At 35.9% G+C, this 26,011-nt stretch overlaps 2 protein-coding genes across 2 annotated transcripts in view; one reads left to right on the forward strand and one right to left on the reverse strand.

The window, feature by feature from the left end:
- LOC128862257 (uncharacterized) overlaps window positions 1–26,011 on the forward strand; it is a 60,666-nt gene that overhangs the window by 18,911 nt on the left and 15,744 nt on the right. The gene's annotated exons all lie outside the window — the stretch shown is intronic.
- LOC128862256 (uncharacterized) overlaps window positions 1–26,011 on the reverse strand; it is a 29,897-nt gene that overhangs the window by 1,945 nt on the left and 1,941 nt on the right. The window contains exon 2 of the mRNA XM_054100779.1: window positions 11,412–12,021. Within this exon, the coding sequence (XP_053956754.1) occupies window positions 11,412–12,021 (610 nt within the window). The remainder of the gene's footprint in view (window positions 1–11,411; window positions 12,022–26,011) is intronic.

Below are 26,011 nucleotides of genomic sequence, written 5' to 3' on the forward strand. Positions count from 1 at the left end.
TCACATGATGTACTGAGCTTGTCATATGATGATCATGTGTGACATGCTGGGACTATTTTTTTTCTGCTGAGATTGCCATATGAAAATAGTAGTTTCCATATACAAATTTTACCTAATGTAGCTAAGATGTTGTTAGTATATGTACGATACAATATTTTTGATTGCTATGATACCAATAATAGCCCAATTATTTCACAATTTAGTTGCAGCCTTAGCAATTAGTTAAGCCTTTATACGAATCTTATTAAATTTATCAAACAAAATGCCATGTAACATATTTTCTAAGAGACCTGCTGTTTCTTATTGCCCTGTCCGTATCTCTATCTATCATTTATAATTAAAAAAGACCTATATTTAAGAGTAATCGGGCATGGATGTAAGCATATATCTCACAGATCATACAACAAGGTAGCTGATGGCTGTTTTAGATTGAAAACCGATTGCCAGTGTCAAAACCCATCCGGGGGATTGATATTAGTTTTTCCTTTCATTTTGCTTCAGACGTGAAATCACTCCTTACATGTCATGAAGATTTATAAGTTCCTTGCTATAATTTGTTTCTTTAAAGTTATAAAAATTACTTATACCATATATTTAGGGAGCTGGCGAGTTGGAAAATATATCCTGTGGGTGCATTAAAAACAAATAATGCGTATGTACGGAATTAATTTAAGCAGTCATAAGCTCAAGAGAAACACTAATCTATATGTTCCTCATGAGCGGAGCTATTGCTGTTGAGACGCAACTATTTCGGAGTCACAACAAAAGCAAAACTGGTAATAATTATATTTTATAAGAAAGCCAAGGGTGAAGTCGACATGATTGCCAGAATAGTTTTGCAATATTCTACAAAACGTATAAATTTCGTTTACATTTGGCAATTTTTTTCAATGGGTGCTATGTTGCAAGACTTCAAATACCGCTATTCGTCGAGGATCTCGGTGAGCAAGTTTCTCGTCCATAAACATTGATGATAAAATGGAAATAGAATCCATTTAAGGTATTTATTTACGGCGTTCCTCGAATAAATCATTCAATTCTTTATTTTAGGAGGAAAGTCAGTATTGGAAAACCAAGACGGTAACAAATTTGAGCTACACGAAGTCAAAAGCAGCCATGAGGATTACCATTACTAAAACAAAGATGATGCTCATTAATGCCACTGAACCGTGAATCTTCCAGATACCCGCCATTAGCATCGAAGAAATGAACGAATTCTGTTATCTTGGAAGCATCATCAATAGAACTTGCGGGTCAGCAGCTGACATACATACCTATACAACCGAATAGCGAAAGGTATGTTAGACAAAGTTTGAAGATCAGTACATCCTGGCGTAAGTTGCTAAGGATATTTGAGTCAATCGTGAAGTCTGTCGTTCTGTATGTATGCGAGATATGGAACACGATAATGTGCAAGATATTGTACAAAGACTGCAATGGATTGGAATGGATAGGGCATACACTTCGCAAGCTTCATGGGGATATGGCAAAACCAGCCTTAGACGGGTGCCCACAAGGCAGTCGCAGGAGACCATCCAACACGTGATGGTGATCAGTTGGAGCAAAACAGCTACAAGTAGACCGTTCATGGAGACAAATAAAATTTTTTGCCTTGAATAAACCCAACTTTAACTTGTTTGTTAAAGCCCTTTGTTTCTCACAGGGACCACGGGAAATAAGCTTATTCATATATACTATAATAAACGAATTCCAGGAATGAGATTCAACTTAAAGGATTAAAATAAAGAATGAATACACGATAAGTCTGCATAAAAACTATGTGCAAAATTAATCATCCTAGCGGAAGGTTTATAATTTTTGCAAATGGCAACATTCGCATCACTCCAATTCATTTCGCTTTATTTTACAAAAAATGTGTTCAAAAACAAATCTGGATGATTAATTTTGCGCCAACGTGTACGGGTATTGTACGGGTTATGTATTTTTCGGAGGCAGAATAGGAAATCTAACTAGCGATGAATAGGTCTACGAAGAACATTTGAATATTTAAACTTCTAGAAGTGCTTAAAATTGAAGAAGAAAACTAAGGGGTGGCAAATGGCCACCACGACCACGCTTACAGGACAATATCCTTTTCATGAAATTTTCCATAACCGAATTGCAAAGTGGCTGCCTTATGTCCTCGATAGCCTACGAATTCCATCTTTGAGGTCTTGAATCGACCCTGGGCTATTGTCGTAGACCTTCTCTTTCACGTGGCCTCAAAGAACAAAGTCACAAGGTGTTAAATCACAAGATCTCGGTGGCCAATTCTGATCACCTCTTCGAGATATAACACGGTCCGGAAACTTTTCCCGTAAAAGATCAATAGTTTCGCTTGTGTAGCGCATAGCGCCGTCTTGTTGAAAATAAACGTTGTCCAGATCAATACCATCCAATTCCGGCCATAAAAAAATCGTTAGACATCTCTCGATGGCGCAATCCATTCACCAATAACACCTGTTATTGGAAAACCCCTTTATATTAGCGGTTTGATATATATTGTTGAAATAAATTTTGTGCACCATTTCCTTGATGTACACTTGCATTCACAATAATAGCAGTGCAACGTAATGCAAAAATTTTACTATTAGATTATCTTTTTTTATTTTTTTAATGAAAATATGTGCATATAGTTTCATTAACTTAAAGTTTCAAAGTATGTACAAAGTTTTAAAAAATTCAATAAATTTTCATCAAAATTTCAAATCTCTCAAATTCGAATTTTTAGAAAATTCCATGTATGCAGTTTTATAGCCTATTGCATTTTTGTACAAGTTTGAAGTGATTAAAAAATTGCATTGACTTTCGGCAATCTGTTTTTTTTTTGCTGGCGGACTTATGCATTTTCTCCATATAAAATACATTTCGCGAATTCGTTGTATGTCAGAAAATGGATGAAACCGTCAATGCTTAAGACCAAAGCAAAGCAAAATGCCAAAGTAACCTACTATTAAATAATATTTTAAGATAAAATATTTCAAATTCATTGATTCATCAAAAGTAATCAACTATATTTCATCACCGTATATCTGAAGTATGTGTGTATGTGTATGTACTTGCATTTGGCTTTCCATTTTATTAATTTTTACTATAAAACTTCTTCGATAGGCGTCTGTAATAAGAGCAACAATTGTTTTGCTAATTCACTTTCAACACTTTGTGCATCTTCTCTGCGCAGATACAGTAAACCAGATAAAATTAAGCTTTGAATATTTTTTCATCCATGCGAAAGATAATAATTGCTGCATAGAAAATCGGATGAATCAGAGCTGAACATAATCGGTCGCTGGAGATTTTCGCAAAACAAAAAAATCAATTTTGTTTCTCTTAATAAACATTTCTTCACCACATTGCACTCAGAGGTTTGTCATAGCCTGCCGTGAGGTGATTGATTGCTGTTATAAAAACTTTTTCTATTATTTTAATATTTCATGACCGTAGAAAATTTTACGTACAAATATAACAAATGCGATAATTAGAATTGACCCGTATGATAACGAAAATGAAATCGATAACTGAAAATTAACCTCTAGAAATGAAAATACGTTGCAAGTCGTGAGTTGCATATGCCTGTACATTTCTATACCCGAGTTTAACACGCAAACAAATTTTTGTATATTGAAAATTGGGTGCATATAACGGTTGTGGGGAAAAATTTAAAGGAATCGGGATAGATATGGACATAAGTGCACTAAAATTTTTAGTCCGTCCGCTCGTCGAGCAAAAAATGTTTATAAATGAAATTTTGCACACATACACATATTCATTTTCTTATCTAAGGTAGTTTGGTGTTGAAAATTTGGAAAATCAGTCAGTATATGGTATATATCAGTCAGTCATCATATCATTTGATTTCAAAGAAAAAAATCGTGGTATAATAATATTAATTGGCGCTTACACCCTTTGTTGAGTGTTTGACTGAGGTTCCTCTTATTTTAGTACAAATGATGTATCCAAAAATGAGATCGATGCAAGCAAGTTTTTGATAATAACTCAAAATCTACTTAATAAAACTCACCCAAACTTTGTCTATGTATTACTTCCCAACTCACTTAGACCTGACAAAAATATTACTATTGTACTATCCGGAAGATCCACGGGGGGAGTTTTGTATGTAAAAACCAAATTTCCGTCCGTCCGTTCGTCTAATCTTACAAGCTATAACTCGAGAAAAAGTTTAAATATGGATGCGAAACTCAGTAAAGACACAAAGTGAGTTTATGTGGCTGAAATCGGCCAATAAACACGTGCACCTCCCATAAAAAGTTAATTTTGAAAAATCAAAAAACCTGATGTCTCATTTTTAAACGAAGGAAACTTACTCGAATTTGGTACAAATGATGAACTCAGTTAAAGAAATATGACGCAAAACTGCTTAATACTGAGCCACGTAAAAAAATAGGGATCATTGCACTTTAATATATTTAAAGTCACTTTCCTCAAGTATGGTAATATAACCTCACTGATTTTTACATATGATGTTGTCTATGCCATCAGTGATTATCCAGATCTACTGAAACGAATAGTATTCAGTATTCCTCAAAGGTTTTAGTGTTTTCAATTTCCTTTGCATATAAATATTTTCAAATCAAACTATTCCCATTATATGACTATTATCAGGTCTCTTAGTGAAATTAATGGAATTTTTAATAATCCCGATCTAAATTATAGTCGAATAGTCGAACGCACGGTGTCCACACTACTGTGTACTGTTGCCGGTCTCACATCGGTCGCGGCCCAGATGGCGGACAGGGGAACGCTCGGCAGATATGCCGGATACCAAGTGAGGTGTAGGCAGTTTTCATCAATCACCAAGCCCGCCTATCGCCAGCAACCTAATTTAGGTTAGATTAGATTTGTGGGGGGTTGAACAAGTCCAAGCACTCAATCAGCAGACCATTGTACCACACCCGGATAGAATTCAGTAGAAAGAATAGATATAGGAAATATAAAAAGTGGGTAGTAAGCCGGATAAATTAGATTGAGGTCACTCTTCCACAAATCTCTTGGATTCATTGATGAATCTTAAAAGATTGGGAAGAGGAAGAGTATAAACTTTATCCATACTCAGTATATTGCAACCCAATATCCTAAGCCTGATTCTTGGAAACGCCGGACAGCTACAAAGAAAATGCTATACAAAGTCGTCATTCTCAATACAGGATAGACATACCGGGCTGCCTACGACCCCCATGGCAGCCATAAGCTGACCACAGACATTGTGCCCTGTGATTACACCCACCAGTACTCTCAGGTCCTTTCTGCTGAGTTTTAGGAGAAAGGTCGCTATTTTCCTGTTTGGTTCTTTCAGAAAACTCTTGACTCCTCTGCACGACTTCAACCCAGACCAACGACCTCTGTGGGTAGACCACATGAAGTCCTCAATCCATAATTAAATCGATGCAGAATTGACACTTCGAAAGGGTTCAGGGCCTAGTGGCATACTTGCAAAGCCTTCATTAGCCAATTTATCAGCTAACTCGTTCCTTGTAATACCACAATATCCAGGCACCCAAATAACACTAACTTTATTTTGTTTTGCAACACTGTTGAGTTTAATCTTACTTTCACCGACTAACTTCGAAGAACAGCATGGGTTAGCAAGGGCTTTCAGTGCAGCTTGACTGTCACTACAAATTCCAAAACTGCTACCCCGGCACTTTTTCTCAATGAGCCAGTACGCCACATTTAAGATGGCAAGCAACCTACTTATTCGAATCTAAATTGCTAACAAATAGCCGTTTTTATCTAAGTTAAGGAGGTTGAATTAGTTTTAAAGGTGACACACAGATGGCGCTATTTATCACTTTATCGCGTTGGTAATACTGAATATATATTCATGACAAAGCCTCATCCCTAGGCTTTGTTTATCAGTATCTGTCATATCGCTGAAGTATAAACAACGCAGTGTTTTCGTGCTCCGAGTATGTCAACTTTCGTGCCGTCGAAACGCAATTTGCGGGAAGCTTTGCTTTTCTGCTTCAATTTGAAAAAAAAATACAGCCCAAGCCCGTGAATTGCTGCAGGAGGCCTACCCAGACCATACTCCGTCGATTTCAACATGTGAGTACTGGTTTCGACGATTCAAAAGTGGTGATTTTCACACCGAAGACAAGGAGCGTCTTGGCCAGCCCAAAAAGTTCGAGGACGCGGAATTGGGGGAATTGGTAGACGAGGACTCGTGCCAAACCCAAGAAGAGCTTGCTGAATCATTGGGCGTTGATAAATCAACCGTTTGCAAGCGTCTAAAAGCGATGGGAATGATCCAAAAGCAAGGACATTGGGTCCCGTACGAGTTGAAGTTGCGCGACGTCGAACGGCGACTTTTTACGTGCGAATTGCTGATCGAGCGACAAAATCGGAAGGGTTTTTTGCATCGGGTGGTGACTGGCGACGAAAAATGGATCCACTACGATAACCCAAAACGCAAAAAATCATGGGGTTTGCCCGGCCACGCATCAACGTCGACGGCCAAGCAGAATATTCACGGCAAGAAAATCATGCTCTGCATTTGGTGGGATCAGGTCGGCGACGTATATTTTGAGCTGCTCCAACCGGGCGAAACAATCACGGGGGATCGTTACCGACTGCAATTGACGCGTTTAAGCCGGGCATTGAAAGAAAAACGGCCGGAAACGGTAAAAAGGCACGACAAGGTTATTTTGCAACATGACAACGCTCGGCCGCATGTTGCTCAACCTGTCAAAAAATACCTTGGAACGCTTGGCTGGGAAGTGTTACCCCACCCGCCGTATAGTCCAGACATAGCTCCCTCCGATTATCATTTGTTCCGGCATATGAGTCTCGATTTGGCGGACCAGCGGTTCTCCTCGTACGAGGCTACCAAAATATAGGTTGAGTCATGGATAGCCAAGCAGCGGCCAGAATTTTGGAGAAACGGCATCCGGAAATTACCCGAAAGATGGGCGAAAGTTTTAGCTAGCGATGGCCAATACTTCGAATAAAATATTTTGTACCGTTTTTTCACAATAAAGCCCCAAATCTTCGAAAAAAACCTTTAAAACTAATTCAACCTCCAATCTATCTTATCTTATCTTATCTTTAAATATTATTTTTAAGCCATTTTGAACCTCTAGTTTGTAAGGTTTTGAAAGAGTAGACTTAATAAATGAAATGAAACAAAATGGAAATAATTTTCGGTTAATATCACTGATGCTGAAACTATAACACTCATGGTCCATAAGTTTCTTTGATTCTAAAAATTAACAGGGAGACAAATTTTAATTTTACTAAAATATGCTTGTTCTATATGCACTCGCATATTTGGTATAAATAAATTATATACTTGTAGCACTAGGACTTGTTTCGACAATTTATTTTTTCTTATTTAATTTTAAGCATTTTTGTTGTTCATTCTTCTTCAAAAACCATTTAAATCGAAGTTTGAAACTTTGTGCAAATTTAAAAGAATTGAAAAAATGTTTACCAAAATTTCTTACCTCTTAATTCGAAATGAAAAAAAATTCAAGTCGTTACTTTGTAACCCATTGAATTTTATGGAAGTTTCAAGTAGCTCAAAAATTGTGTTGATTTTTGACTAATTTTTTCGTTGGAGTTTTTTGAATGCGCTATTGCTATTTAACCCAGTGTATAAACATATGGCATAGTTGCATAAACATAAATGCATATATGTGTGAATGTAAGTGGATCTTCAGTGCTACGCTGATACGAGTAATATTAACACTTTTACACATCCGCCAAAGTGTGAATTAAAAAGAAAGTTACAAATTCACTTAACATTGACGATGAGAGAAGTCTTGACTTCACTTGTTGATATGTACTGCTTAAAAAACAATGAAGGGAAGCCTTCAATTCACTTGCACTTTAAATTGACAAACGGCGGCCTTTGTGAAAAAGTCTTTTGTGCCCACCTTTGTATGTCTGGGCGCACTTTTGCACTTTCATACATTTTTTATACACCGGCAGATATATGTAGACTTAAAGAAGAATGAGCAACTGCCCTTCGGCTTCGAAATACTGAATAGCAATATAATTAAAAATAAATTCCTATGATCATTAATGTCAAAGTCAACCGTTTAATTGTAATGCGATTTCTCAACAAAAGTTTTACAACGTTGTATTTATTTTACTTTCCACATTCAGAATGCCAAAAGAAATGCTGTGCAACGGGCAAAAAGTCTTGTCAACTGTTATGTTGTTATGTTACTTTACTAGAAAACAAATTATTTCTTATTTATTTTTTTAGTTTAACAAAAATATTTGTAGAACTTGAAATGTGGTATTTTTTCAACAAAAAGAGAAACTCACCGTTAGTTTCGGACTTTTCAGCAAAACATAAAACTAATTAGTACTTTCCATACTAACCTAACAATACGTGAAAAACTCTGAATTTATTAATCAAAAAAGTATTTTCCTTTTGACTGGTAGTGGTTTAGAAATATATGTTCTGGCTATTTACTGGCTCATTTAATAATCATTATTTTTGGAAAAGGCCTTTATGCATATTGGCAGAAGTTCTATCAACTTTCGATGAAATGTGGTAGATAATTTCTCCCATTGCTCAAGCAAAACAACCTTGAGGTAACTTTTTCTCTCACTTTAACATCGGGATAGGTTCAAAGATGTTCTACAGGGTTTATGTGAGTACTTTGAGGAGGTGCTTGCAAATGCTTTGTGCTGAAAAGTATGAATATTTTTCCTTGAGAATGAACAAACAAAGATTCTTATCCATCATGCCAACTGTACAATCAAGGTTTCCGACTAACTGAGTTCACAATTAACCCCAAATCATGGCAGAACCTCCGCCGTGCTTAGTAGTAAATTTAAGGGCTCACAGCTTCGTGTTTGACTTTCGCCATAACATACGGCGATCATCCAATCCAAAAACATTACATTTGCTTTTGGTTTTCCAAAACTCAAAATTATAAAATATTGGCAACTGAAAGTCGTTTTTCTTTATTTATATTTAGATAACCGAATTTGAAATTATGTTAAGCCTCCGCGGATTTAGTTACTCCTGAGTACTCTGGGTAGCAAAGGAAGATGAAGGAAGTTGAAACGATCAGGTGGAGAAGGCCTTGGTTTCAATTGGTGTATCCAACTGGCGTCGGTTAGCATGAGAAAGAAACAACTGGCGTGCTTTGTTAAACTCGGCAAAATATGCTTAAGCGGTTATCGCGCCAATCAAGAAGAGTAGTACTTTACGTGCTGCCTTATCTGTTACTTGGGTGTGAGGTCCTATCTTTCTTTTTCGATTGCTTTTGTAGCTGAAATATAGAAGTTTTCGCGATTTTCTCTTAAAATTTGGAGTTCTTCTCGAACTGTAAGGGATTTTGGTCGATCACCACGTGCTAAAGTAAAATCGACTGTACATATAATATAAATATTTCGTAAATTTTCCTTCACTGCGAAAATATACAACAATTTTTTTAGCTTTAGTTAATTCCTTACCCTTTTCATGTACCACAGAATGCCATACGCATGAATGCGCATTTAAATAAATAAATTCGTGTGCATAGTATCCAAAAAAGAAATGAAATTTGTATATACTTTACCAAATACTTCTGTGTGTCACTGTAAAATTATTAAAGCTTATGGATTTGTGGATAAGAAGAAAGGATTTTTGAGCACTGAAGTATAACAAAACGTTTTGAATTGTTCATCGGATCAATTTCAAATATCCTTGTCCAAGTTTATAGGTTTTTTCTTTATATAATATAATTTAAAGGAGTTAAATTGGAGCTACTCCTCGCCCAGTGAGCCAAGTATTTTGGCTCCTGGTATTTAATTTTTCTGAAGATTGGTTTATTTGTAGATTTGAACATGATAATAACTTAACTTAAACATTTTGAAGCAATTTAATAATTTTTAGATTTATACAGTGTTGAAAATTTTGGTATAGAGTTTTACAATGTTTATAAAAACCGAGTAATTTCATTTGCAAATGGCTGTAATATACGAGTAAGTACGCCAGCACTTCGCTAGAGCAGTATCTTGTACTGATTTTCTCTGGTACAAATACGTACAATATTTTATCATAACTCGAAAAGTTAATGGAATCCTACCCTAAAACTTTTAGGGAATAGTCTGTAATGCGAGAAATAAGAAAAAAAGTGAGTGTGCTTTTCTCGAATGGCAATAAATTCTCCCAAAATGTTAGCAAAGAGATTATATTTCTGTTTTTTCTTTAAAAAAATATTTGAATATATTTTATACTAAAATAAGTAAAAAATGTTTTGAAAGTCTTGAGAAAACCAAAAATATTTGACTTATTCTAAGTCAAAATTTATTAACCTCTAATTTTTTAAATTTTTTTCAAAGTTTTTTCAGTTAACTTGTTTTTACTCTCAAGCCTACAAATAAACCAGTATTGAGCAAAATTTAAGACCAAATTCAAAACACTTGACATGGAATCGCTCTAAGTTAATCTCTCTTCTATGCTTTCTGGTTCAGTCGGCAACTTCAGGGATTTTCCAGTTTGTGAAAAGGGAATAAAATAAATCGGTTTGTCTTCATTATAATACACCTTACAATATAGATTTTTAACTAAATTCCTTTGAACTGTAGCAAGAAGAGCTAAGCTGCACAATTAAATACAGAAGCTTTCGCTTTTAAAGAAAAATTTAATTTTTCACACATACCTTAAAAAGTAAATAAAAAAAAAGCATTAACAGCGGCACGAGATGCATACACTGATAAGTGTAAATGCGCATCAAATACATTTCATGACAGATAAATAGTAAAAAAATCAGTCAACAAGTATATGGGTTTATTTGAATTGTGCAGCATGCAACTTCCATTAGGTGACTGCAAACACTTGCACTCGGAAAATGTGTGAGAAGTAAGTGAATAAGTGCCAAAACAAATGAAATAGAAAAGTAGTCACTGCTTGTGGTTACGTCAGCGGATGCTGTTTGTTTTTATGCAATCAGTTAAATCATTTAATTGAAGGTCCAAACGAAATGTTTATGTTTATTTACATAATAATATGTAATTAGTTTTTCCAAACGCTAGCATTTCTTACATTACACACTTTGTTTGCCATCAGCTTAAACTCAAAAACGTAACTGAGAGTGGTCACTTGAGCGTAGTATGTGAGTGACAACATTATTCCAATTGAATACTTAACATATTAGTACCGGAAGCAAACACTAAACGCTCACGCAGATACATACATGCAACGAACGACCAAACGCTTTTCTCAAATGCACCGCAAACTACTTATGACGCCTAAAACCGAAACCGAGGCAAATAATTAGTTGTCTGCTTGCGTTGTTATTTAGCCTATCCCAATTACAAAAGCAAAGCAAAGTGTCTTGGAACGTAATTGCATGCTAATAGCACATGTCAACTCGAAAGCGTTTTCTTCTCACATTTTAAGCTTCTTTGTTTACCACTTTTACTTGTTCACTTATTTGCGCACTCACCTACTGCCGCCTTTGCTGCATCGGAGACATCGCGCACTTGCCGTACCAATGCTTTTGTCGCAGCTGCTGCCTCAGCATTCTCATCACCAAAGAGGCTTTCACTCAAATCGTCTTTTATCCAATTCCATACATTTCGCACCATACCCCAAACGCTGAACGTTGAAGTTGTGTCGTCATCTTTCTCAGCTGCCGTTAACGCTGTTGCACTTTTCGATGGCTTAGAACCATCCACCTGCTCATCTGCATCATCGTCGTCGTCATCATCATCGTCATCGTCATCATCATGGTCATCGTCATCATCCTCAGTGTCCTTTGTAGCTATTGCATCCTTATTATCTACATTGTCACTGCTATCGACTTCTGTGCCACTTTCATGGGCTGACTTTGCCTCAGCTATTGCACCAGCTGGCAATACAACAACTGTTGATGGTGCTGTTGGCTTCTCAGTAGCACTGATTGGTTCCGCATTACTCGAATTTGTGTGACTCAAGCTTGTGTTGGTTGCCTTTGTGGCTGTTATTTTAGCGGCATCCGCTTGGCCCTGTAAGCAGAGCGCGAATGCAGTTAACAGCAGCACTAATGGGACACTCTTCGGAAAATCTAAGCGACACTGAAAATAAAAAAGGCGAACAATTTATAAAAAAGTGTAAAACTGTTAAAAAACTAATAATTGTAAGCAAAATAAGTTCCGTTTCTCTAGCCTAACCAGTCATGTAGCAAATTCTCAACAAAACAAAAGACTTAAGCAACAAACTTGTTACTGTTACTCGCTGTCGCGTAATTAATCTGAGTACTTTCGCACAACTGGCTATTTTACGTGCAGATGGCGAACTGTGAGTTCAAAAAACATAATTGTACATGTCTAATGGCTATGGTAGCATTCATATACATATGCACGCATGTACATATGTTTGCATGTTAAATATGTTTATTCCAGTATCGTTTAATTTTTTTCATTTCTTACTGGCACGTAAAGTCATAAATTATGTCATACGGCGGCGAAATGACTGGTCAGTTAAATCATTTAATTAAAAGTTTATTCGTTTGTTTATATTTATATAATTACTTGAAAAAGAGTTCACGATTTTCGGGGCTTACAAGTCGTAAAATGTGTAATAATGTCGTTTTCCAATATTGTAATAAAATTTAAGAAAACGTAACAATTTGTAACCCCGTTTTCTCTCCAATCCCAAAACACGCTCCAATATTTTATCGTTACGAGTATTTTATTTACCAAATACTGCGATCATAAACCAAAGAGGGGTAATTGCGGATACCTTCCTCGATGTTTCACAGAGATTCCAAATTACAAATGATTTTATATTATCCTTTAAAAGTAGTCTAAGTGCAGAGTGAATTATTTTTAAATTGCTTTAAGCAGATCTACAGAAATTTGTTTTGTATTCCTGAAATAAGGGCGCAAAATACTTATATATTGTAACATTTTTGCCTCATCGTATGCTAAGAAGTGCAAATGACACCATTAATTTTTGAAAACGCATTAAGTTCAACCTTTGCATTTTCACTTCACAAAATTATGTACGTCTATGTATGCATACATCTATAAATACACTAGCATTCACTTCTGGTTGTTGTGTGTCGATTGATCTTACATAAAGTGTTTTCTTGACCTTCTAAGGTACCTTATAATGCTAATGTATTTGGTGACATCAAATGACTTTCATGAACTTTTACATTTATTAACACCTAAAAAGCCAGCAATTGAATGCTATGCCATTAAACAAATATAAAAATGTCCATATACCATCTTCTTCTTCCGTTTGATTGGCGCGGTAAATGCCCAAGCGATTTTGGCCGAGTTCAACAAAGCACATCATTTGTTTCTTTCACGTGCTATCCATCGCCAGTTGAAATGCGAAGTGAAAACAAGTCCAAAAAATATTTTATTTTTATTTTAGCAAATGGCTTAAACTGTTTTATGGTCGATCTTTAGCTCCTGGGAGATTCTATTACTACTACGACGACTAAATGTCGGTCAAATTTGATTATCTTTTCACTCAAATTGCCGAGTCCGAACGGCAGAATGTTTTCATACAAGAAATCATTTGTAGGTTTACCATTTTTTACGAACAGTGAACGCTATTAGAAAAAATGTGTTTTTTTCTATCATTTTGAGTTTCGTACCTGGGCACTTTTGCTTGGTAGTCACGCATCGACCCATTCAGCTATGATGGCCCCTGATTAAAGGAAAAATTTTTTACCGAAATTCGAATCAAAAATAATTTATAGTTTTTTCTTTCGATTGTTGTACAAGTACATATATGGAGACTTACGTCAGTGGAGTGTTTATTATTTTTTGTTTTTAAAGTATCAAAATTATAAAAGCCTTTTAAGTCATTAGAAACCCCAAATTTTCTACTTTATGCAGTTGATTTGAAGTTTTCCCGGATTCATCTCATGCAATAGGACTTAAGTAATCTTGCCGATTGGAGTATATTAGATTATTAGCAAATGCTTCCATATGTCTATTTCTAGATCTATTGCGGGCGGGAAATCGTGGCACACTGTCTTTCATCAACGATTCGTTCTTTAAATGATTATGTTGATCTTCGATAAACGTTCTACGTTCAAAAACCATATACGTTAGGTCCCACCCAATGTTTACAGTAATCTAGCATTTTTTCACTTAAAGGATTGTAAAGATACTACGTATACCAGTACGACTCTCTACAACTCTTTAGTTCATTCAAATCTCGAGTATGCCTCTTTTGTATGGAATCAAATCTATTCCATGCTTCTAGAGTAGAAATGGTGCAGACTAAGTTCACTCGCTTTGCAGTGCAACCAATAAAATTTAAAGAATATTTTCCCTTATATCACTTTGTAGGTTAATTAGTTTAGAGTCGCTTGAAAGCAGACAATAAACCAAGTTCTTATGTTTGTTTATGACGTAATCAGTGGTTCCATTGACTGTTCTGAACTTCTTAGTTTTAATATACCGAGCAAAGTTCTTCGTATTGAAAATCCATTTTATCTCCATGTGATAATAGCTCACTAACTTTACTATGCACCTATAAATAGAGTATAACAATTACTTAAAAAACAAATACTAATTTTTCATATCCGAGGTCTGCTTTTAAATCTTTCATTGACACCCAGTTCTGTTAGTTTTATTACCTTTTTATGGGAGAGATTATTTACATATGTATATATTAGTTTTAAGAAAAACTGTGCACCTTCTAATCTGTTAGTCATGTCTTTAGAATGAGTAAATTATTTGAATTGTATGCATTTAAGTCTTGTCTGTAAGTTTCATCTCAATTTTATAACTCTAATCTATAAGGTTCTGTAACCATAGATTTAAATAAATAAATGAAATGAAACCACTTTCCAGAACAGCTACAAAACTGGTTATTTAGAAACTAACAAAAAGTTGAAAACAAAGTTAGAAGTCTAAATAATAATTACGTTCTATATATTACTTTTTACACTCTTACATTGAAATTTTTGTCAAAGAAAAATTCTTCAACAAAATTATTTTCTCAGGCCTCCTGACTACACGTAACAATTAGTGTGGAATTACCGCTTTATATAAAAATCCAAGTATGTCACTACTGAGCACATGAAGTGAGCCATATTCAAATCTTAATGATATGAGAAGTAGTTTAGTGAATTCACATTATTTTAACAATTATTACTGGGGCCATAATGCACTAAGACCTCCAATGTGGTATATTGTGCTCGACCACAAGTCTGTAATTGGAGACTTCTGATGAATTTGAGTGCCTCCCTAAGCTTTTTGTTCGATTACCATTTAAAGACTTATAGCTGCATCTCTGAAGTCGACTTCAAAGCTGCATTCGACAGTACGGAAAGGAGTTACCTGTATGCCGCGATGTCTGAATTTGGTATCCCCGCAAAACTAATACGGCTATGTAAGATGACATTGCTCAACACCAACAGCGCCGTCAGAATTGGAAAGGACCTCTCCGAGCCGTTTGATACCAAACGAGGTTTCAGACAGGGTGACTCCCTGTCGTGTGACTTCTTTAACCTGATGTTGGAGAGCATCGTGCGAGCCGCAGAACTTAATCGCTCAGGCACAATTTTTTATAAGAGCGTACAATTGTTGGCGTATGCCGATGATATTGACATCATCGGCCTTAACAACCGCGCTGTTAGTTCTGCCTTCTCCAAACTGGATAAAGAGGCAAAGCGAATGGGTCTGGTGGTGAACGAGGACAAAACGAAGTACCTCCTGTCTTCAAACAAACAGTCGGCGCACTCGCGTATCGGCACCCACGTCACTGTTGACAGTTATAATTTTGAGGTTGTAAAAGACTTCGTCTATTTAGGAACCAGCATTAACACCGATAACAATGTCAGCCTTGAAATCCAACGTAGAATCTCTCTTGCCAACAAGTGCTACTTTGGACTAAGTAGGCAATTGAGTAGTAAAGTCCTCTCTCGACGAACAAAACTAACACTCTACAAGACTCTCATCATGCCCGTCCTAACGTATGGCGCAGAGGCTTGGACGATGACAACATCCGATGAAGCGACGCTTGGAGTGTTCGAGAGAAAGATTCTGCGTAAGATTTTTGGACCTTTGCACGTTGGCAACAGGGAATATCGCAGACGATGGAACGATGAGCTGCATGAGCTTTACGACGACATAGACATAGCGCAGCGAATAAAGATCCAGCGGCTACGTTGGCTGGGTCATGTCGTCCGAATGGATACAAACGCTCCGGCTTTGAAAGTATTCGATGCGGTACCAGCTGGTGGTAGCAGAGGAAGAGGGCGGCCTCCTCTGCGTTGGAAAGATCAGGTGGAGAAGGACTTGGCTTCACTTGGTGTGTCCAACTGGCGTCGGTTAGCACGAGAAAGAAACGACTGGCGCGCTTTGTTAAACTCGGCCAAAATCGCGTAAGCGGTTATAGCGCCAATTAAGAAGAAGAAGCTGCATCTCTGTTCTTCACCTTTCGAGAGTTGCACACTCGCAGAGAATGGGATTTAATTATCCAGTTCACAAAAACGGCAGACGCTTTTTCTACTAATTCTATTCTTCTGAAACGATAACAAAGCCAGAAAGTCCCGTATAGTTTCCAGTGCGAGTTTGTAAACACTTTCTATCCATATTTTGGATTAGCGTATTTGATGATTTTTTGTAGGAAGGGATAAACTATTTACCGTAACTCTGCCCTGTGCTCGCCATCTGGTGTCGTGTGAAATTCCTGCTTTCGAGTCATTCATAATTTTCTTTAATATGAATTTAGTTTTTGTATGGAGTTTAGTTTAGCAGCGTGCCCGAATTAAGAAACAACAAAATTCAGACCAAAAATTCAAAGCCAAAAATGTATATATCTTTGTGCCTTCTACACAGTGAAAGCAGAGCAAAACAGAATAACAGAAATCTCTTTATACATATACTCGTAATACATTCGTATACTATGAAATTGCTTTATATGCGAAAATGCGAAATTGCGTCTCGGTATACAACTAAAATGATAGTGAAATCAATTAGGTATCTGATTAACGCCTTTCAACATGGGTGCGTATAAAAATATTCAAGAGTTAAGAAAGTGAAGCAGCTCAATACGGAAGATGACTCAGATAATATTATATATTTGGGTGTCCACTAGAGAATGAAATATTTATGCAATCTTTTGCGCAATTTCGAAGGCGTGAAATAAGGTGCAGTCACAGATGTTACAAAACGAAACAAATTGGAATAAGTAAAACAAATATCTCTATTCGGTTCAGTGACTACTCTAAATGTGGCATTTCCTTGCTCGAATACGGACTTTCAATTGAGGAGAAATTCCAACGAAATTGGATCCAAAAGGAAAAAAATTGTTGCGATATTTGTTATGAAAATTAAGTGTGCGTATTTACGAATATCTGCATGTATTTGCATATGCTCGACATACGTACATATATATGTGTATATATCAGATTGAAAGAAAGTGAAACAGCACAACAATCGACACAGCGAATGAAAAGAGCGCTGACTTATATAATAATACAAAGTGGCTATAAATTTGCACTAACTTTAGTAATCGTCGAAAATAGGCAAAACCGCAAGCAAACAAGAAAAAATAATCACAATTGTGTGTAAAGAGTTGTTTCCGTGTCAACTCCTTGGTTATTCAAATAAGGCCAACAGAAAGTTATGCGCCAATTGCAAAGTAGCAAAAATACAAATTTTTGTTTCATTTCGTTTGTTATAGCTTTTCATTTTTACTTACAATGTGAAATTAGTTTGATAGAAGTATGTCAGTAGTAATATCTCATTCCGATGGCTGCAAGAGTATTCCCATTCATTTCGCTTGCTTAATTGCCGCTCCAATGGCTGCTGGTCATTTATTTAGGCACAAACGAGCAGTTATTTGTTTGGCTAAAGTATTTATTTAATTTAATTGCTGTTTTTCACAAACTTCTTACCTGCAGCTAAGAAAATAACCAATTGTGTTTGTGCAAATTTATAGCACACACTAACTATTCATTGCAAAAGTTCCCAAAAATACAAAAAATACAATAAAATTTGTACATTTTTGGTTAGAAGTGCAAATGAAAGAAACTGTAAAAATTCTCCATAAAGACTTTGAACGCTTTCTCTTTGTTTTGTATTCAACGCAGGCGCCACTTAATTTCGTCCCCATATAGGCACGTCTCATTTCACCTGTTTGCTGATGTGAAGCGTCAATCTGCAGTTGCTTAAATTGGTCAACGAAAAGTGAGGGGGAAGGTGAATAAGTGGTTCAAAACAAATATCACTGGTACACTGATAGTTCTCGTATGTTCTCATGGTACTAAAAGACTTTCATTTCCAATACAATCTACTATATTTAGTGTCACAACAAAGCCTTAGTGTCACGAAAGCCTCTTTATATCACAAAATTATGAAAATTAACTAGTAATGAAGAGTATGAAGAATGAAATGTATTATCGATGTACTGCTAAGTTGAAATTACTATTTGATTTAATAGATATGTTTATGTTTATAATTTGAAATAAAGAATAGAAGAGTTGAAAAATGTTAACACATTTTTAATCATTTAAGTTGTTTCTTTCTCATGTTTACCGGTGCAAGTTGGACACACTAAGTGAAGCCAAGTTCTTCGCCATCTGCCCATGATGGTAGATTTATAAATTATTAGTTTTATTCGCTGAGAGAGGGCTTAGTCCAAAGTAGTACTAGGCACAAGATTTCTGGATTTCAAGGCTGCCATTATTATTGGGTTAAAGCTGATTCCTGAATAAACAAAGTATCTTACACTACAAGATAATCACTATCAACAGTGACATGTGCCGATACGCGAGTGCGCCAACTGTTCGTTTAATGACAGAAGGTACTTTGTCTTGCCCTCATTCACCATCATACCCATTGGCTTCGCCTCTTTATGCAGCTCAGAAAAGGCAGAAGAATTAAGAGCGCGATGAACTAAGAACTAAGGCCGAAGATGTCAATACCACCGTCATACGCTCGTATAATCAATTACGCCAGGATCATTAAGTTCTGCAGCTTGCACAATCTTTTCTGGCATAATTTTAAAGAAATCTCACGATAGCGGGTCACTCATTGAAACCTCTGATATTTTCCAATATTTGGTCTGTTGTGAATATTTGGTCAATTGTAGACTTTTCAGGCCTAAAGTCAATCAGTTGGTTGATGTCAGTCTTCATTCTATCGCACAATACGCTCGATAGAATCGTATGCGAGATACTTAGAAGAATAATTCCGTGCAGCTGTTACTAATGGGCCACATTTATTATTTGCTTTGTAAAATTGCTAACAGGTCATTATAAATTTTAAAACATAAAATCCCAACGAAACTAATTTTACTGGACAAATGTAATGGAAACATGAACATTGACTTACTGACACACAGAGGATATACCATTCAGGCTAAACAGAAAGAACCAAGGACAGAATCTTGCGGTACACCGGAGCCAACAAAACCAAACGCGGAGGAGGCAACTTTGAATAATTTCCTTTGCGTTCCTCGTGTATGACAGCTGATCATAAACTTCACACATTTAGGTTGAGAAAGGTTATGATTTACCGACTCAAATGCCGTTTATAAATCCATAAGTTTAATAAGAGAGAGTCATCAAGTATTTTAACATAATCGTAGAGCGTATATAAATCTATATCCAGAATACAGCGAGAACAATAAATTATTTTTCCAAACAAATAATAAAATTTTCTTGCCAACAGTGACTCCCTCTGAACTTTTTTTAATGACGGTAGCCTTATTTCTTGCATTTTTGTATTGTGACTACGTCAGTCAGTGTTGGTTCCATTCTTTTTTGGGTACAATTTGTTTCGAGTTTTTAAAGTTTAACGGGCTTTATTATTGTACCATGGGCAAGGAGACATGTGGTCAAATAGTTCAGTGAGGGTCAAAAGGTCAAGTTTTTTGTTTTTTATCTGCAGTCTTGTCTTAGTCAATAGTTATCTCAGTTAATATTTCACAGATTAGCAACAGGTCATTAGCATTTACAGACTTCAGATCACAATATACAATATAAAAACAGCATTATCAGCAGTTCTCATAAATAAAAAAACATTTAGTCAAAATTCAGAATATAGTGGAGACTAGACATGATAAGGAGTTCTAGCAAGCTAAGATTCGAATTGTTGGCGTATCTTGGTAGAAAATAACAAACCATTTGATATAACAAAAGCCGTGAAAAAAGAAAAATTACCAAAAAAATGTAGAAAAACGAATAAACAAGAGAATTAGGCATGAAGAAAAAGAGAAAAGCGAAAATTATGTATAAGCTGGCGCAATAAATCAGAAGAATAAAATGTATATACATAATTATTTTTTCGTTCTAGTGCTAATAAGAATATTGACCTCGGCTCTGCTGCTCACTAGTTTGGGCTCCCCATTTGGTATTAGTCACGTAAAATTTTCCCACGAATATGGAATGACACGCGAATGTGAATGCCACACAGCATTTTCGGCAGACTCCCGTTGAAAAAAAGAGGTTGTCTGTAAAGTCGGTTTACTGACGATAGTTTAACGTGACAACGCCATAAGAAAATATTGATGGAATGGTTGCAATTTTCAAAACAAAATTTTAATTTTATTTGTTTGATAGATATTTTGTATGGATATAGAGACGAAACATTTATCAAATTCATGAAAGATATCTTCAGTTTCGATTGTGCATCAGACGTTAATAAGTCAACAACACTAAGAGCCACCATCATCGATTTGCCTTTTTCAAGACACATTACACTCGAAACACTCCCTTTCATTTCCTACTTTTTCTATCATCGTCCTATTCTCAACAGAAAATGGTTCATTGGCATGCACACGGGAAGAAGGCATATGCAAATACAAGTATGTGAATTTATATACAAATGCGCATATACATACATATACATACATATATATGCTCACTCAAGTAGGACAAAGCCAGATGTCGAACGTTGCCGAACGCGGGGGCCGATTGTGCTCTTTGTCGTTCGTTCCGCGCTCTCGTTTGCAGTTCAAGCACATTAGCTTACATTTGCCTGCGTACGGAATAGATTCGTATATTTGATATGTCCATATGATTTGTATGCATCTTTACATATAGATTTGTTCTTTTTGAAAATTGCGCGAAATTGTATATGTATATGCATGTTTATATACATATATTAGTATACAACATATCTTATAAGGTATGTGGTAAATATTACCATACATTTTTTCCTTCATATATAATAAAAAAATTAATAATAATAACATTATAACAACAGGTACTATTGACAAACTTGGTTTTATTTTAAATTCTTCAAGTAAATCAAATTAATAATAATCAATAAGAAGGCATATGCAAATACAAATACGTGAATTTATATATGTACATTTGCGCATATACATACATATATACGCTCACTTAAATAGGAGAGAGCAAGATGTCGAACGTTGCCTTTCGTTTGCTTTGTCGTTCGTTCCGCGCTTTCGCTTGCAGTTCATTCAAGGTAACGACAGTAAGCAAGGTAACGACAAATGAACAAGGTAACGGCAATGAGCAAGGTAACACTAATGAGCAAGGTAACGACACATTTTTTCGTGCGTGCAGCCTGTTAAATCGAATTATAAGACGTTATCACATCAAAAATTGATCCATAACCTAGCCACCCGAACGCAACCGAAAAGAGTCATGCAACAACACAGAGTTTTAGTGAGCTGCACAGTAAACTATGTATATCGAAAAGTTCAAGCAAACACTCATCGACTGCTGGAGAGACCCCATTTCATATTATATCTGTTGAAGCTGTCTTGTTTGAAGATCACTGCGTGCTGAGCCTGAACAGATATCAGTTCACCACGAAGAGAGAGAATTTCTGTGTACCTGTTCTCAACAACTTTCTTCGATAGCAGCTTTAAATTTGCCGTTTCAGCAGCCTACTCGCTACTCTTCTGCATTACCCATGGTATCTTAAGAACATAAATAAAAACAACTTTTACTCGGCTGACGAAAGCATACAATGAATCCTTGTATTAAGAAATCCCTTTTAATGCATATAAAAAGGCTGTCTGATTCCTCAAGTCAATCATTATTCCAAAGTTTCTGTTTACATAAAACTAAACTAAATACATAACTTTTTCCAATATTCATTGGTATTTCAAAATGGAAAGACTTACCCCTCAAAAAGGTTTACAAATTATAAAATTGTATCGACCCTCTGTGAAACGGTTTCTTCGTGCGCTCAGGCCAACTTATGGTGTTCAACCATAGGGCCCATTTTTGGCTTGATGGCTACATCAATAAGCGGAATGGCCTTATTTGGACTGAAGAGTAACCCGAAGCCATTCAAGAACAGCCATTACATCCATTGAAAACAACCTATGAGCTGGAGGAATCTTCGGCCCATATTTCTTCAAAGACGAGTCTAGCGCCAATGTGACAGTGAATGGTGAACGCCATCGAGCCAACGCTATGGCGAACGCTTTTTGATACCAAATATTGAAACTCGTGGTCTCCACTACATTTGGCTCCAACTGACGGCCATACAGCCCGTGAAAAAAAAGGATTTACTGCGTCGTCGTTTCATTTCAATTTATCTCTCGTCTCGGACCAGTGGATTAGCCACCAAGATCATGTATCACACCTTTGGACTTTTATTTGTCAAGTTATGTTACTAAAGTTATTTACGAGATACCGACTGAAGTTCTCCAACGGGTCATTCAAAAATGGTGTTTACGGATGGCCGAATTACGACGCAGTTGCGACCAATATTTGAAAAGAATTATCTTTAAGAAATAAATCTCATGAATCGTTATACTAAAAAATAATAAAGATTATCCAATCGATTTGAATTTTTATGGTTTTATTTCAGTTTAAAATCGGATATTTCTAAATTGATCACCCTTTATTTTCGCACTATGGCATTTGTTGTAACTTACTTGATGCAGAACCAGAACAGTGTCCCATGACCCTCCCGTTGTTTCTATGTTTTTGTCATTTACGCAAATACTATTCTTTTTACTTCATTAATATATTTCTTTCTTTTCACTTTGACTTTTCAATTTTCTTTTCAGTATATTTGCATATAATTAATGAATAATTTTCTATACATTTTACACTATTTCTTTTTAGTATTGTTGTTTTAGCGGAAGATATTTTTGCACATTTTGGAATGTATTGTAAATTTACTACTTTTTAGCAATTTCAACTGTAGTTACAATAGAAATTTAACATAGTTAAAACTGATTGACTCAAAAACACTCTCCGGAATAACTAAACTTGAAATCGGTGTCAGTTTATTGTTTTGTCTACGATTAGGCTAGTCATTTATTGTATTGCAGCCACAAATTTTGTTCAACAAAGCCAAGCAGATTTCTTTAATGACATTAACGAGCTGCTAACAGCTGTTAATAGCGCCTTAAATGAGCTTCAAGCGTGATAAAAAGCCAAATTGGCTGCTGCCGAAATGCTTTCAAAACCACATTCTAGAAAGTAGCCAAAATTTAAAGCATCTTCTATCGTTATTCCATATTGGTTATAATTTTAACGAGTAACAAATGCTACATTCCTTGATTGTTTTAGGTTGCAGACGACGTGTGCTTGAGCTATTAAAAATACCAATGGCTTGGAGGAGTTCGGTCAATATTTATGGCTTGTTTCCGTATTGTAAATTATAGTTGATACCAATTATAACTAATTTGCATAAATAAGATGTTAAACATCGAGGAAACGAACACAGAAAGTAGCTATTGAGTACTGCTAATACGCTTGAGTCGAGTATTGAAGAAAATAAAATTCTGTTGTTAGAAACCAGAGACCTACTGCCATGTTTGATGTGTACAGACTTAAATGAATTTATGCCTTTAATGCTATAATTTTAAGTTCCCTGAGAGAAATTAATGAGTTTATAGGCACTGATCTCTCACTACCAGAAGTGAAGTCATCAAAAATGTTTCCTTATATATTCTGTGAGTCCGTCCATGAATTTTTATGAAAACATAGTCATTCATAGTTATAAATCAAATTTTCAAACTTTGTAGAAAATCTATCTTTCTTTTCGTTTCATCAAAATATTAAACATTTTCATCAGAATCTTAAAAAAATTGGTATAATAAATTTTAGTAAAATCGAACCAAATTGGAAGTGGCTCAAAATTTCAGTACATTTTTGCTAATTTTTTTTGCCTGCCAATGTTGCGTTTTTCTCCAAAAAAAACGAAATACATACCACCACACGAAACAAAACAAAACAAGTTCTTTTTCAGCACGACAACATCCGATCAAGGTCTGGTTCTTAAGGTTCACTTAACAAAAATGAATACTAATCGCCGTATTCGGCATACATTTCTTCTTCTGAATTATATTCATCGCATTCGTTACTGTTTGACTTGGCTGGTCAGCACATCACTTCTTATGAAAAAGGTCTAAAATTGGTCGATTAATGGGTCGCCTCGAAAGACGTGAAAGACGTCAACTCAAAATATGTATGGTACTACGAGATACACTCAATAAGTCCTTGATAAAGAAATATTATTTTAGGTACTTTTTTTTCTTTTCACCATAATTTTCATTTAACTCTATACTACTTTTCATACCTTTCTAGGACATTTCGGGCCGCTTAATAAAAATCAGGTCTCGGAACATCCTTTTGTAAAAAAAATGTCACTGGAAGTCAAATGAGATGAATATATAGTAATATAAATATAGTATAGTATAAGTTACTGACCAGACACAGAGTATTTATGAAGAGCATTAAGGATAATCGGAATATCAGTTTTTTCATTGACACCCGAACGGCTACCATTATTGTAGAAAAAACTTTGTCAATAGGTTTTTGTTTTTATCCACTATGAACAACTTTGCTTGCGAACTTGAGGTTACAGTATATTGTATAGCTGTTCCAAAGTAAAATATATATATAGGGTAAAGGCTCATTGAGCTAAAGGAAATTTAACAGTGACCTTTAAGAATCAGTGAATAGAAAGTCGTGGCAGGCTAGGAAGAAAGTTCTGCAGATAATTAATATCCAACCCTAACCCTCAACCCTCAACTCTCCAACCCTCAAAATATAACAGCATATATCTGAGTCTGAACCTTACAAGAGGATACTTGGGGTTTTAAAGAGATCTAGACACCTATCGTAGTAAGGAGTTGCAGTTCCGCAGAGGCTCATCGCAGGGATTTCTATTGGATACGATTTGGTTAAGATATCCACTATTACTCGGATAAAGACCGCAGATAGTTAAATAAACCCAACATTTAATTTGCACGCAGAAGCTACTTAAATTGTGACCTGCTTGGCCAATTCATCAGCTAAATAATTTCTTGAAATTTGACCGAAAATTGTACACATATCAGCATTATATCAAAATATGACGATGGCAGATTCGAGCAAAGATTTTGAGAGTACTCTCAGTAGCTCAAAATGAAGACTGACGCTTTGTGGGTAATAGTCGATAGAAGTCAAGGATATGTTGGAGGTTAAGCCGATCGTCGTAGAAGCGGCATGTATGAGGAGGAGTTTCTAGGAGCAGGTTTTCGTGGGATAATTTTTTGTGTCCTAGCCCTAAACGTAGACACATGAAACGGCGCGTGATAAGGAAAGTCGGGGAAGGTATATGGATAGTGAAAATTTGTGTAAAATTTTTTTTTATGACAACAGCATGGTGGCTTAAGGAGAACATTAGAGGATATAGGGACGGAGATATAAGTTTAGCTGCTGATTCAGGATACTCATTGACATTGAAGGCGACCTCTTTTGGAAAACACCTTTCCTATGATTTTGGTGTTTGAGTTTAGATTTTAGTGTAGTCACCTACTACGTTTTGAAGCAAAACGATAGCACTTTGGTGTGATATCTTGGATATAAAATTTACATAACTACTTTACTGAATACAATACTATATAGTATTGCCACTTATTTCAAATACTTTAAGACTAAGCTAGGCGCTCGAGGGAACTTCTAATGCTAACGAAGCAGCACTTCTCGAATTTGGTGGGTATCCCTCCGGACATTGTGCGTTAGGTGTCCATGCGTAGAGACTTAGATTTGCCTCAAGTCCTTTCTGCAGAAGCTGTCTGGAGGTCGAGGTGAGCTCATCTCAGCATTTCATTCTCAGTTGCCCGTCTCTCGCAGGACAATGATTTAGACACCTGAGCTCTCAC

This window comes from Anastrepha ludens, chromosome 4 (assembly GCF_028408465.1).
Source record: "Anastrepha ludens isolate Willacy chromosome 4, idAnaLude1.1, whole genome shotgun sequence".
NCBI classification, from domain to species: Eukaryota; Metazoa; Arthropoda; class Insecta; order Diptera; family Tephritidae; genus Anastrepha; species Anastrepha ludens.